The following is a 15,586-nucleotide window of genomic DNA, read 5'->3' as shown; positions in this document are numbered from 1 at the left end:
CTATGTGCTAGAGACCAGTGGGTATGAGCTGCCTGGAATGTGCGTCCTGTTTCCATAGTAACTCGTGGCTCGCTGGGATTTTTCTGCTCTTCCCTTTCGTCAGTAGGCCATTCCTCCGTGGCTATCCACTGATCACAGCCCAGCCCAATCCCACCTTCACCTGGTGCTCCCACGCACTCCCAGCAGAGGGTCACTGGATAGTGATACGCTATCAATTACTCATAAAAGACGGAGAGTTAGGAGAGTAACTAAAAGGCTTTTAGTAGCAAAGAACAGAGCATGCCTCTCGTGGTTGACTGGGTTCCAAGAAGGCAGGGGGCTGCAGAGCAGTCACCTTTATACCTGGGCCTGTGGGTGGAGCCAGGGGCGGAGCCAGCAGAGACATGCTGAGGCATGCATAGGTACAACAACGGTGAACAACAATAACAGTGGTTTACCACAGATAGTGATCGGGAGCAGCAACCCCGCCAGGTTTTTATTTAATAAAACCTTTTTATTCTTCCCACCCTAACCCAGGGGATCAGAGGGCATTTGTAGTCGTTTACATGTCGAGATTATGTAACTCGACCTGTGTGCCACAGCTACATCCCACCTTAACACTCCAAGCGATCGAGAGGGGGTGGGATGGGGTGGGGAGCTTTAAATGAATTTTACTGCAATGATTCTCAGTTTTGATTCTGAAGAGCATCTTCTAATCCTCTGAATCTACATCCATTGAAACATCCTGGATTCAGCTGCCTGCGTGACTAGGGGTTTGGAATGGATTACAAACAGCTGAGCGAGTAATCTAATCTGGGACAGTAAATGTAGAACAGGAGCTGTGAACAGTCAATAAATTGAGGGTGCCTCCGATAGTGCAGCTTAAAACAAGGCAGGTTTATTGTCCATGATTCTCTACATATTAACCAGCATAGAGATAAGGGCATGTGCTTATCTTCCTGATAAGTGACAGATGTGTTTACTTTGAAGTTTCTAGGACCCTCCACTGTATATAGCACCATTTCACAGCAAGGAGGTGGGGCTGGGGGTCGGGCAGGGGTCCAAAAAGTGGGGGCAGTTGAAATTTTTTAAAATCTTGTTTTTGCATTTTTTTTGTTGTAAAACCCTGTGTTGAAAGGCTGACCTGCTCTCTGACCTCGGTGTTGTTCTGCTCTCCTGAAGGCGCTGACTCTTGATGGGTGCACAGAATCTACAGGTGATGGGCCGAGTGACCTTTCTTCATGTACGAGTGATTTGAAGGCCTTTTGATGGTGGCTGAGCCCAATAATGTTCTCGCCCACTGTTCCACACACACGTGCTTTCCATCGGGCTTCTGGATAGTGACCAGGAGCAGGAACTCTAGCTGACTTATTCACCCATCCTCACCCTTCCCCAATAGCCCAGGCTATTCAAGGGGCAGAATCATATATACTTCCAAGCTGTGGGAATCACTGATAATTTCCCATACCTCTCCCCAGGGCAAGGATGCTGCGATCAGTTCTTGGTATCCCCACTGTCATCCCAGCTGAGATTGGGCAGCTCAGCACAGAACACACCTGTGACCTTCCTGGTCGTGTGGCTCAGTACCACATCATGTGGAGTAGTTATCCAACAGGGAGCTTTGTCTGGGAGCGAGGTTATAAAGCAGTACAATAATCTCTAGGACTCCTAATGAGTGGAGAAACATTTGTAGCTTCTGCCTGGTTATACAGGATGCAACTTCTCACACCTCTTGGCAGGATATCATAGAAACAGGCCGTTCGTCCCAAACAGTCAGGTCAGTGTTTATTCTCCACACAAGCAGGCGTCCTAATTCCAGGTGATATTCCTCCAAAAGGCTGTGGACGCTGGGGTACAAATGGAGCTTTCAAGACCGAGATCGAAACATTTTTTGGGGGGGTAAAGGTATCAAGGGATATAAAGCGAAGGTGGGTAGATGAAGCTAAGATACAGATCAGCCATGATCTAATTGAATGGTGGCGCAGGCTTGAGGGGCTGTATGGCCTCCTCCTGTTCCTATGTGTCTAGCCTGTTCTCGTATCCCTGCCTCATCCCCATATCTAACCTATTCTTAAATATTGACATGGTCTCTGCTTCAATCACCGAGTCTGGCAGTGCATTCGGCAGCCTCACAACCCTCTGCAAAACAAACCTTCCCCTGCTTCCTGTTCTAAATTTCTCACATTTAATCATATCTATCCCTTTGTTCTAGAATCTTCAATTACTAGAAATAATATGTTTATCTACCTTGTTCCGTCCATTCATAACCTCTATCAAATCACCCCTTAATCTCCTCCTTAGGATCCTAACACATAGAAGTTTCTTGAGCTAAAGGAGGACTAATACTTTCATTTTATTTATTATAATGTCGTATTCTTGCTTTTAACCAATTCAGGATTTATCTCCTCCCCAGTATCCTTCTCTTTTGTAAGCGCTGTTAAATATCCCTGCCAATTTCTGCTTGTCCTCCAACTGATTCATTATCCTCACTGGTCCCCCCCTCACATCTAACAATTAGTGATCTATTTGTAGAATACTTTACTGTACTCCATGCCCCCTCCTTGATTTCCTTATCTCTCCCCTTACTTGCTGCATTCTCTCTCATTTTTATTAAATCTCTAGGTCCCATGTTTTAGTTTGTTTCTAACCTCTTCATTTATCTACAGCATTCTGACACCTGAAGTAGTCTCCCTTTTTTAAAAGAAAAAATATTCTATAACTTTGCAATCTCCTTTTTGGAAATGTCCCATTGTTGATCTGTAATCCTGTGTGCTATCACCTCACCTCGGCTAGCTCGCTCCTCGGCCAGAACTTTCTGGGGTCCGTGCGGGCGTGGTTGGAGGCGGGTCGGGTGGGAAATTTGAAATACCTTGCAGTGGGTTGGGAACCACCTGCCATCCCGCCCCACGCACCTTTCCCTCGGGCGCATTTGCCGGCCCGGCAGTGACCCGAACGGCAGAGGTGGGCGAGCTAATTTAAATCATTATTAGGTACTTGTCAGACCCTTAAACGCCTTTTTAAACCTACCTTTCAAATTTCCCTGGATGAGCATGGGAATCACGCAGCTCGGGAACCACGTCTGTGAACCTGAGGCGGAAGTTGAGTGGCCATTTATCCACCTGATTAGTGCACAGCATGGAAAGTACAATAAAAACTCCCACCTCACAGCTGATCACTTTCCTCCGGCAGATGCTGTTGCTGATTGCATTGTCAGCACATATTTAGCTTTCCACAGGCTGCAAGTGTTTCCAGCAAAGTTGCCATCCACTGTCACTTCATTGTTAGAACCTATCACACCATTGACCGTTTCCTTCTGTCACCTCTACTTGATCTGCCATCTATTCCATCAACATGGGTGCCGTCTATACTGTCTCACCTTGGTCCTCAGAATCGGACCACGATCAGCACCAGGTACACCAGCAGCACCAACAACCACACCACCAACCTTCTCCTCAACCACCCGATGCTACACAGGACAGAGGGCATCAGCGCAGGGGTGCATCGTGCTGGAGGCAGTACCCCCAACACAGGGTATACAGGCAGAGGATGAGCTTCCTCAACATGACTGAGCATCAGGTTGTCGCAGACAACTTGCACATTGCTGGAGCAAGACCTGCAGCTCAAAGGAGTGGGTGGACACACCTTACCAGTGGCTGTCAAAGTCACCAGCGCCCTCAACTTCTTCACCTCGGGCTCCTTCCAGGGATCTGCAGCAGACATTTGTGGCATCTCGCAGTCGGCTGCCCACAGATGCATCACACAGGTCACTGATGCCCTCTTTGACAAGTCAGCCAATTATATCAACTTTGCCACTGAAGAAGCCAGTGTTACTGAGCGGGCGCTTGGCTTTGCCGCTCTGGCTGGCTTCCCATGGGTACAGGGCGTCATCGACTGCACACGTGGCCATCAGGGCACCCCATCAGAACTCGGGAGTCTTTGTCAACCGCAAGGGCTTCCACTCCCTCGATGTGCAGCTCGTCTGCAACCATAGGAAGCTCATCATGTATGCGAGCGCCAAATTCCCTGGCAGCTGCCATGACTCTTCCGTCTGCACCAGTCCACCCTTCCTCAGCTCTTCGCTCCTCCAAACAGACTTTCCAGCTGGCTGCTTGGAGACAAGGCTATCCACATGACGCCCTTGAGGAGGCCAAGTACTGAGGCCCAGGAGAGATATAATGAAAGCCACATTTCCACCAGATGTGTCATAGAACAGACAATAGGCAGATTTGGAGGAGCCCATCAATACGCACCAGCCAGGGTCTCCAGAATTGTCGTGGTCTGCTGCGCCCTGCACAGCATAGCGCAGCAGCGAGGATTAGTGCTGCATGAGGAGCAAGGCAATGAGTGCAGAGCCTCTTCGGAGGAGGAGCATCAGCATCAGCTGGAAGACGAGGCAGAGGAGCGGGAGGAACCTGCGGTTCAGCTCCCACCAGCACCCGAGAACATTGCTGCTCAGGAGGCCAGGGATGGGCTCATCATGTCCAGATTTACTAACTTTACACATTACACCCATATGGCTACCACATGCTGCGCCAGGTTGGCACCACCCCACAGCAACACCATAAAGCATGCCTACAATGACCAAGCCATTCCTTTCACACTGACCACCATTATGTCTCACCATGCACTCCAACTCACTAAGCCACTTCCAAAGGTGCACACAAATTTGTCCATGACCGGAAGTGGTGAAAATAAATATTTTTATCTGTGACATCACAGTAACAGAAACTTTACAGAAACATTTATTAAAACACCCAAGTGGCTACCCTTGTGAATCTACTTGTGTCTCATCTTTCTCTTACGCATGCTTCTATGAAGTGCTACCCCTGTGGGTTCAGTAGAGGCAGCCTGTTCACTTCCCTGCTGCGATTGCATAGACACTTTTGGCGGACGTCCTCTAGGTTTTGGAGCCAGTGATGGCCCCGCCAAACTCTGCTTCTCCTGCGACTGTGCAGGGGCAGACTCGGCCATCGCGATCCGAGGTGGCATCTGGGGCTCTGACTGAGGTGGGGCAACGGGGGAGAAGTGTGAGCGCTTTGAGAGGAGCCCCCACTTCCATGTCCCTTCTCCCCATCATCCCTCTCCTGCGCCACCCGCATTTCCTTGCTAGCAAGAAGCTGGAGAGCACCTTGCTGCACAGCAGTGGGGCCATGAGAACCCACGTCTACGTTGACATCCCTCCTAGAGAGGAGGTCTATGAGCCTCTGCCATCTATTCTCCATAGAGACCATGTGCTCGTGTGAGTGGTGCATTAGCTGCTCCATGCAGGTGGCCATCCTATCCATGGAAGTGCCTACAGTCTCCATTGCCTGCGACACGGTGATGCTCATGTTGAAAGAAATGTTGTAGTGGTAGGGGATAGTATCATTAGGGGGATAGATAGAGTTCTTTGCAGCTGAGAGCGAGAGTCCCGAAGGCTGTGTTGCCTGCCCGGTGCCAGGGTTAAGGACATCTCCTCTGGGCTGGAGAGAAAGTGGGAGGGGGAGGATCCAGTTGTCGTGGTCCATGTTGGTACCAACGACATAGATAGGACAAGGAAGGAGGTTCTGCTGAGGGAGTTTGAGCAGCTAGGGGCCAAATTAAAAAGCAGAACCACAAGGGTAATAATCTCTGCCTGAGCCACGAGCGAATTTGGCTAGGACAAATAAAATTAGAGAGTTAAATGCGTGGCTCAAAGACTGGTGTGGGAGAAATGGGTTTTGCTTCCTGGGACACTGGCACCAGTACTGGGGCAGGAGGGAGCTGTTCCGTTGGGACGGGCTTCACTTGGCCAGTGCTGGGACTAGAGTCCTGGCGGATCATATAACTAGGGCTGTAGAGAGGGCTTTAAACTAACTAGTGGGGGGGAGGTTCCTAGAGTGCAAATAATAAAAATGACAACAGAGAAGGTCATAGACTTAGGTAGCAGTGGGGAAATTAAAAACCAGAGCGTGTCAGGAAGGTATGGAGTAAAAAGTAAAGTAATAAAAAGGGCAAAAGCAGGAACTAAGTGTCACAAAACATCTTTGAAAGTTCTCTATCTGAATGCACGTAGCATTCATAACAAAATAGACGAGTTAATGGCACAAATAACTACATATGGGTATGATCTTGTGGCCATTACAGAAACATGGCTGCAGGGTGACCATGGCTGCAGGGTGACAATGCCTGGGAATTAAACATACCAGGTTATTTAACGATCAGGAAGGACAGGCAGGAAGGAAGGGGAGGTGGGGTGGCTATGTTAATAAAGGAAGGAATCACTGTAATACAGAGAAATGATATTGGGTGAAAAGATCAGGATAATGAAACAGTTTGGGTGGAGGTAAGGAATAATAAGGGGAAAAAAACACTAGTGGGCGTAGTCTATAGGCCTCCGAACAGTGGCAACTCTGTTGGACGGAGTATCAATCAGGTAGTTGAGGCTTGTAATAAGGGAACATCTATAATTATGGGGGATTTTAACTATCATATTAATTGGACAAATCAAATTGGGCAGGGCTGCCTTGAGGATGAGTTCATTGAGTGTATTAGGGATGGGTTTCTTGAGCAGTATGTAACTGAACCGACCAGGGGGCAAGCAACCTTAGATCTGGTCCTGTGTAACGAGATGGGATTAATTAAAAATGTCCTAGTAAAGGATCCCCTTGGAATGAGTGACCATAACATGGTTGAATTCCATATTCAATTAGAGGGTGAGAAGGTCGGATCTCAAACAAGCGTGCTAAGCTTGAATAAAGGAGACTATGAAGGTATGAGAGCGGAATTGAGTAGAGTGGATTGGGAAAATAGATTAAAGGGTAAGACGATACATGATCAGTGGTGTACATTTAAGGAGTTATTTTACAACTTCCAAAAAATATATATTCCACTGAGAAGAAAAGGGTGTAAAAGAAAAGACAGCCATCCGTGGCTAAGTAAAGAAATTAAGGATAGTATTCAACTAAAAACAAGGGCATATAAGGTAGCCAAATCTAGTGGGAGGATAGAGGATTGGGAAAACTTTAAAAGACAGCAAAAAATAACAAAAAGATTGATTAAGAAAGGGAAGATAGATTATGAAAGTAAATTAGCAAAAAATATAAAAACAGATAGTAAGAGTTTTTATAGTTATATAAAAAGAAAAAGGGTGGCTAAAGTAAATGTTGGTCCCTTAGAGGATGAGACCGGGAAATTAATGGTGGGAAATATGGAGATGGCAAAAACACTGAATGAATATTTTACATCAGTCTTTACAGTAGAAGACACTAAGAGTATCCCAACACTGGACAAACAGGGGGCTAAAGGGGGGGAGGAGCTAAACACGATCAAAATCACTAAGGAAGTGGTACTCGGTAAAATAATGGGACTCGAGGCGGATAAATCACCTGGACCTGATGGCTTACATCCTAGGGCCTTGAGGGAAGTGGCGGTAGGGATTGTGGATGCATTGGTAATAATTTTCCAAAACTCCCTGGACTCGGCAAAGGTCCCGGCAGACTGGAAAACTGCTAATGTAACACCCTTATTTAAAAAGGGCAGTAGACAGAAGGCTGGAAACTATAGACCGGTTAGCCTAACATCTGTGGTAGGTAAAATTTTGGAGTCCATTATTAAGGAGACAGTAACAGGACATTTGGATAATCATAATTTAATAGGACAAAGTCAGCATGGTTTTATGAAGGGGAAGTCATGTTTGACAAATTTGCTGGAGTTCTTTGAGGAAGTAACGTATAGGGTGGATAAAGGGGAACCAGTGGACGTAGTGTATTTAGACTTCCAAAAGGCATTTGACAAGGTGCCACACAAAAGATTATTGCTTAAGATAAAAAATCACGGGATTGGGGGTAATATTCTGGCATGGATAGAGGATTGGCTATCTAACAGAAGGTAGAGAGTTGGGATAAATGGTTCATTCTCGGACAGGCAATCAGTAACTAGTGGTGTTCCGCAGGGGTCAGTGCTGGGTCCCCAACTCTTTACAATCTATATTAACGATTTGGAGGAGGGGACCGAGTGTAACATATCAAAGTTTGTAGATGATACAAAGATAGGAGGGAAAGTAGTGAGGTGAGGAGGACATAAAAAACCTGCAAGGGGACATAGACAGGCTAAGTAAGTGGGCAGAGATTTGGCAGATGGAATACAATACTGGAAAGTGTGAGGTTATGCACTTTGGCAGGAAAAATCGTAGAGCTGGTTATTATCTTAATGGCAAGAAACTGGAAAGTACTGAAGTACAAAGGGATCTGGGGGTCCTGGTGCACGAAACTCAAAAGGTTAGTATGCAGGTGCAACAAGTGATTAAGAAGGCCAATGGAACGTTGGCTTTCATTGCTAGGGGGATAGAATATAAAAATAGGGAGGTATTGCTTCAGTTGTACAAGGTATTGGTGAGACCGCACCTGGAATACTGCGTACAGTTTTGGTGTCCATACTTAAGAAAGGACATACTTGCTCTCGAGTCAGTACAAAGAAGGTTCACTCGGTTAATCCCGGGGATGAGGGGATGGACATATGAGGAGAGGTTGAGTAGATTGGGACTCTACTCATTGGAGTTCAGAAGAATGAGAGGCGATCTTATTGAAACATATAAGATTGTGAAGGGGTTGGATTGGGTGGATGCGGGGAAGATGTTCCCGATGATGGGTGAAACTAGAACTAGGGGGCATAGTCTTAGAATAAGGGGCTGCTCTTTCAAAACTGAGATGAGGAGGAACTACTTCACTCAGAGGGTGGTAGGTCCATGGAATATGCTGCCCCAAAAAGCTGTAGAAGCTACATCATTACATAAATTTAAAACAGAAATAGACAGTTTCCTAAAAGTAAAGGGAATTAAGGGTTATGGGGAGCGGGCAGGAATTTGGACATGAGTCTAGGTTCGGATCGGTCATGGCCCTGTGGGTAGCGGAGTGGGCCCAGGGGCCGTGTAGCCTGATCCTGCTCCTATTTCGTGTGTCTAATTCTGTTAGATTCAGGAGATGGTTCTGTGATAGTGGATTGGCGGTTAGGATCAGATCAGCCATGATCTTATTGAATGGCGGAGCAGGCTCGAGGGGCCGATTGGCCTACTCCTGCTCCTATTTCTTATGTTCTTATGTTGGAGATGGACTCCTCCATTCTCTGGACATTTGCAGACATTGCGGTCGCAAAACCTGTCAAAGTCTCCTGCACTTCTTGCTCCACCTCCAGGAGCCCCCTCTTTCTGGATGGCCCCCAAGGCTCAGCGTCTGCATGCAGCTGAGCAGAGCTGGGAGTGTCCTGCGCCCTCCGACGAGGAGTCTCCACTGCTGTCCCTGTCTCCACCATCTGCTCTTGCTCACTTGTGACTTGAGACACCAGGTGACAACACTACTCTATCTCGCGTGAGACCCACCGAGGTGTAAGTATCAGCGCTGGTGCTGGGTGTGCTTATGTCTGGTGATGGGCGCTCTCGGAGGCTGGAAGCTCCTCTGAAGAATTGTCTTGCTCTTTCTCCTGGACAGTATCGGCGGGGGGGGGGGGGTGCCTCTTGATGGACCTGTGGGAGAGTAAAGAGATGAGGTAGATATGAAGAATGGGTACAGATACCATTATGCAGATAATGACCATATGAGTGACTGTATGCCATGTAGCTGTGTGATCTGTAATTCTGTCACCAGGTTGCTGAGATGTCCCCCTCTCTCCGTCTCCCACCTCCAGCTGCTCGGCCACTCCTGAGACTGCCAAGGCAGCCTCCTCTGCTGTTAGGGTGGCCAATGATGGCGTTTCGATCCTCTCCCTCTTATTGTGGGCTCTCTTTTCCTGCAAGGGAATGAAGAGAAGGTTGAGTGAGAGTGATGGAATGAGTGTAAGGAATGGATGGGTTACATCTTTAGAGGGAGACTATGATGGAGTGGGGTGCCAAAGCCAAGTGGCCTCCTTGTGCGTTGTTAGTTGGTATGATTGCATTAGGATGAAGATGAGTGTGAGGGGTGGCTAGTAAGATGGGGATGTGATAATGTAGATAGGGAGAGAAGGATGGGTGGACGTGCAAGGTATGTTGGTGTGAGTAAGGATGTGCGGCAGCAGGGTTGGGAAGGCAGAGTGATGGGGATGTAATGAGAGGCACAGCAGGATGCAATTGAGTGTGGTTTTGTACTCGCCTTTCCACATCTTATAAGATAATTGAAACGTTTGCGGCACTGCACCCAGGTCCTCCCGAACACATCCCTGCTGTTGACCTCCTCTGCTATTTGGAGCCAGGCTCTTTCTGTCTCCTGGGGAGGTCTCTTCCACCCATTAGAAGGGAAGAGGACCTCCTTGCGTGCTCTCGCTCCCTCCACACGTATATGGGAGGAGCCACCGGAGAACCTGTGTGCAGCCCTCTGTCTCTGTACAGTCATGTTTGGCACTCTTTGAAGCAGTCCAGTTGTGCAGTGTGTTGCTTGCACACTCCGAGATGAACCTTCAAATGCAATGTGGCCACGGCCCCTTCAAATATCCCGGCTGAAAACACGTCATCGATGATCTCATCAGATCCGCACCATTTAATTGGGCCGGGTAATGTGCAGGGCGGCTTTAATAGGCCCCATTAACAGAAAGTTGATCTTGTGAGTGGCATGGGTGAAGAAGGGGGTCGTGACCCGCCACGGCGACTGCCCGCCCCCGACCTGCCCAGGTACAGAAAATTCCAGCCCTCCCCTTTCTAAACTCTGCCCTATTCCAATCTGTTATTTTGGTTCTAAGTTTTCCCCTTTCTATTTAGACTTTTAAATCTAATCATTGTGTCACTGCTCCCAAGGTGCTCACCCACATTGAACTCATCTGGTCTTTTTTAGTCTAGCAATTAATTCCCTGTGTTTCCAAATTAGTCTGGGTCCTTCCACGAGGCCAGACTCGGCATGTGCCTGAATCAAGAGGCCGGAGGATCGATGGAGATTGGTCCTCGGGCCACATCGGCATACTCTGGGTGAGCCGGTCACACCTCCACAGGATGCTCGCCCGATGAGAAAAAACAATTTAGGGCCGGCAGGGGCCCTCGGTAAGTCCCAGGATAGGGGTTGGAGTGGGCTCTGTGGGGATGGACGATTGCCAGGCCTGTGTAGTCGGGTTGGGGGGCGGTGGGAGCAGTCCTGCTCCTTCTGGCTCCACAGGTAGGGTTTAAAAAAAAAAAAAGGTTGAACATATGTTTAGTTGGCGGTTGTGCAAGAATCCAGAGCAGGTAAGGCCAGACCCCTGCCCCTAAGTAGTTTGTAAAGGGGTCCTCAAATAGGCATTAGACCCACTCATTAACATATTGATAGCGTGTAGGTGCTTGCCCAGGACGATAGACAGATTGAGGGCATTTAGGAGATAGATGGATCGAGGGGGGGATTTAGGGGAGAGACGGATCGGGGGGGGGGGGATTTAGGAGAGAGACGGATCGGGGGGGGGGATTTAGGGGAGAGACGGATCGAGGGGGGAGGGGATTTAGGAGAGAGACGGATCGAGGGGGGGATTTAGGAGAGAGACGGATCGGGGGGGGGATTTAGGAGCGAGATGGATCGGGGGGGGAATTTAGGAGAGAGATGGATTGAGGAGGGGATTTAGGAGAGAGTCGGATCGGGGGGGGGATTTAGGAGAGAGTCGGATCGAGGGGGGGGGATTTAGGAGAGAGACGGATCGAGGGGGGATTTAGGAGAGAGTCGGATCGAGGGGGGGGATTTAGGAGAGAGTCGGATCGAGGGGGGGGGATTTAGGAGAGAGTCGGATCGAGGGGGGGGATTTAGGAGAGAGTCGGATCGAGGGGGGGGATTTAGGAGAGAGACGGATCGAGGGGGGGATTTAGGAGAGAGACGGATCGAGGGGGGATTTAGGAGAGAGACGGATCGAGGGGGGATTTAGGAGAGACGGATCGAGAGGGGATTTAGGAGAGAGACGGATCGAGGGCGGGGGGGATTTAGGAGAGAGACGGATCGAGGGCGGGGGGGATTTAGGAGAGAGACGGATCGAGGGGGGATTTAGGAGAGAGACGGATCGAGGGGGGATTTAGGAGAGAGACGGATCGAGGGGGGATTTAGGAGAGAGTCGGATCGAGGGGGGGGATTTAGGGGAGAGTCGGATCGAGGGGGGGGATTTAGGAGAGAGACGGATCGAGGGGGGGGGATTTAGGGGAGAGACGGATCGAGGGGGGGATTTAGGAGAGAGTCGGATCGAGGGGGGATTTAGGAGAGAGACGGATCGAGGGGGGATTTAGGAGAGAGACGGATCGAGGGGGGATTTAGGAGAGACGGATCGAGGGGGGATTTAGGAGAGACGGATCGAGGGGGGGATTTAGGAGAGAGTCAGATCGAGGGGGGATTTAGGAGAGAGACGGATCGAGGGGGGATTTAGGAGAGACGGATCGAGGGGGGGGGATTTAGGAGAGAGACGGATCGAGGGGGGGATTTAGGAGAGAGTCGGATCGAGGGGGGGATTTAGGAGAGAGACGGATCGAGGGGGGGATTTAGGAGAGAGACGGATCGAGGGGGGATTTAGGAGAGAGACGGATCGAGAGGGGATTTAGGAGAGAGTCGGATCGAGGGCGGGGGGGATTTAGGAGAGAGACGGATCGAGGGCGGGGGGGATTTAGGAGAGAGACGGATCGAGGGGGGATTTAGGAGAGAGTCGGATCGAGGGGGGGGGATTTAGGGGAGAGTCGGATCGAGGGGGGGATTTAGGGGAGAGACGGATCGAGGGGGGGATTTAGGAGAGAGACGGATCGAGGGGGGATTTAGGAGAGAGACGGATCGAGAGGGGATTTAGGAGAGAGTCGGATCGAGGGGGGATTTAGGAGAGACGGATCGAGGGGGGGGGGGATTTAGGAGAGAGATGGACCGAGGGGGGATTTAGGAGAGAGTCGGATCGAGGGGGGGATTTAGGAGAGAGACGGATCGAGAGGGGATTTAGGAGAGAGACGGATCGAGGGGGGGGATTTAGGAGAGAGACGGATCGAGGGGGGGGATTTAGGGGAGAGTCGGATCGAGGGGGGGATTTAGGAGAGAGTCGGATCGAGGGGGGGATTTAGGAGAGAGTCGGATCGAGGGGGGATTTAGGAGAGAGACGGATCGAGGGGGGGGATTTAGGGGAGAGACGGATCGAGGGGGGGATTTAGGAGAGAGACGGATCGAGAGGGGATTTAGGAGAGAGACGGATCGAGGGGGGGGATTTAGGGGAGAGTCGGATCGAGGGGGGGGGATTTAGGAGAGAGTCGGATCGAGGGGGGGATTTAGGAGAGAGACGGATCGAGGGGGGGATTTAGGAGAGAGACGGATCGAGGGGGGGGGATTTAGGGGAGAGTCGGATCGAGGGGGGGATTTAGGAGAGAGTCGGATCGAGGGGGGGATTTAGGAGAGAGACGGACCGAGGGGGGATTTAGGAGAGAGTCGGATCGAGGGGGGGAGATTTAGGAGAGAGACGGATCGAGGGGGGATTTAGGAGAGAGTCGGATCGAGGGGGGATTTAGGAGAGAGTCGGATCGAGGGGGGGGGATTTAGGAGAGAGTCGGATCGAGGGGGGATTTAGGAGAGAGACGGATAGAGGGGGGATTTAGGAGAGAGACGGACCGAGGGGGGGATTTAGGAGAGAGTCGGATCGAGGGGGGATTTAGGAGAGAGACGGATCGAGGGGGGATTTAGGAGAGAGACGGACCGAGGGGGGATTTAGGAGAGAGACGGATCGAGGGGGGATTTAGGAGAGAGACGGATCGAGGGGGGATTTAGGAGAGAGACGGACCGAGGGGGGGATTTAGGAGAGAGTCGGATCGAGGGGGGATTTAGGAGAGAGACGGACCGAGGGGGGGATTTAGGAGAGAGTCGGATCGAGGGGGGATTTAGGAGAGAGACGGATCGAGGGGGGATTTAGGAGAGAGACGGACCGAGGGGGGGATTTAGGAGAGAGTCGGATCGAGGGGGGGATTTAGGAGAGAGTCGGATCGAGGGGGGGGGATTTAGGAGAGAGTCGGATCGAGGGGGGGATTTAGGGGAGAGACGGATCGAGGGGGGGATTTAGGAGAGAGACGGATCGAGGGGGGGGGATTTAGGGGAGAGTCGGATCGAGGGGGGGGGGATTTAGGAGAGAGTCGGATCGAGGGGGGGGGGATTTAGGAGAGAGACGGATCGAGGGGGGATTTAGGAGAGAGACGGATCGAGGGGGGGGGATTTAGGAGAGAGACGGATCGAGGGGGGGGGATTTAGGAGAGAGTCGGATCGAGGGGGGGGGATTTAGGAGAGAGACGGATCGAGGGGGGGGGATTTAGGAGAGAGATGGATCGAGGGGGGGATTTAGGAGAGAGTCGGATCGAGGGGGGTGGGGGGAGGGATTTAGGAGAGAGTCGGATCGAGGGGGGCGATTTAGGAGAGAGTCGGATCGAGGGGGGGGATTTAGGAGAGAGACGGATCGAGGGGGGATTTAGGAGAGAGACGGATCGAGAGGGAGGATTTAGGAGACAGTCGGATCGAGGGGGGGGATTTAGGAGAGAGACGGATCGAGGGGGGATTTAGGAGAGAGACGGATCGAGGGGGGATTTAGGATAGAGACTGATCGAGGGGGGATTTAGGAGACAGTTGGATCGAGGGGGAGGGGATTTAGGAGAGAGACGGATCGAGGGGGGATTTAGGAGAGAGACGGATCGAGAGAGGATTTAGGAGAGAGATGGATCGAGGGGGGCATTTAGGAGAGAGTCGGATCGAGGCGGGGGGGAGGGATTTAGGAGAGAGTCGGATCGAGGGGGGGGTGGATTTAGGAGAGAGTCGGATCGAGGGGGGGATTTAGGAGAGAGTCGGATCGAGGGGGGATTTAGGAGAGAGACGGATCGAGAGGGAGGATTTAGGAGACAGTCGGATCGAGGGGGAGGGGATTTAGGAGAGAGACGGATCGAGGGGGGGGGGATTTAGAGGGAAAGGATGGACTGACTGTCGGGTATTTCGGGGATAAATGGATTGTGTGGTGGACAGTTTATAACAGTTGGCTGAAGGTACAGTTTAAAAGGTAGGCATTGAGCAGGATTTTAAAAGAAGGGGAAGAGTGAAGCTTAGAGAAGAGGTTTAGGGAGGGTGTTCCAGGGGATGGGCCCATCAGCTCTGCCAGTTATTGCGGGATTCCTGGGCTGGGGGAGGCTGTTGGGGTGTGATTCTTAGATACCCAGAGTTTGACGGCCATTAGGCACAGGCTGGAATGTAGGGCTAGGAGAGGTTGTAGCAGTGGGGTCGGGTGGGGAGAGGTTGTGGAGGGATTTTGTAAACCAGGCAAAAACACTTCTACCAATTACCTCACCAACGTGGTCACTTTTTATGTGTGAACACAGACAATGAGTGTCAGGAGGCTATTCAGCCGCAAGGGCTTCACAGCAGAGCCCCGTGCGCTCCTCGTGCAGCATTAGGATAGGGATTAGATTCTACCACTCTGCCCCACTTCCTCGGGTACCATGTTTACCTTCTTTCTATTTGTGACATTCATTGATCTCCAAATTCTTTCTTTCACAGGTGGGGAGTCAATTTGGATATTTCCCCAAAGACCTTATTGAAATAAATCTAATATACTCGACTGCCGAGGTGGAACTGCCGGCTGAGGTAGGTGTGCGTATTTGTGTCATTCGTAGGCGTATATCAATATAAAAGGACAGACACTGTGTAACAGCACAGCCAATCCTTCTCTAAAGCTTGGGTTTCAA

The 15,586-nt window shown here is 50.5% G+C and overlaps 1 protein-coding gene across 1 annotated transcript in view; it reads left to right on the top strand.

The window, feature by feature from the left end:
- Positions 1–15,371: 15,371 nt before the first annotated feature.
- mia3 (MIA SH3 domain ER export factor 3) overlaps positions 15,372–15,586 on the top strand; it is a gene marked incomplete at its 5' end in the record, with an annotated part of 69,386 nt that continues 69,171 nt past the window's right edge. Inside the window, one exon of the mRNA XM_085998243.1 lies at positions 15,372–15,485. Within this exon, the coding sequence (XP_085854369.1) occupies positions 15,372–15,485 (114 nt within the window). The remainder of the gene's footprint in view (positions 15,486–15,586) is intronic.

This window comes from Somniosus microcephalus, chromosome 9, assembly GCF_052327205.1.
Source record: "Somniosus microcephalus isolate GS21.2 chromosome 9, FLI_Smic_1.0, whole genome shotgun sequence".
NCBI lineage: Eukaryota > Metazoa > Chordata > Chondrichthyes > Squaliformes > Somniosidae > Somniosus > Somniosus microcephalus.
Note: the sequence above shows the minus strand (reverse complement) of the source record. Positions and strands in the feature narration are given on the sequence as shown.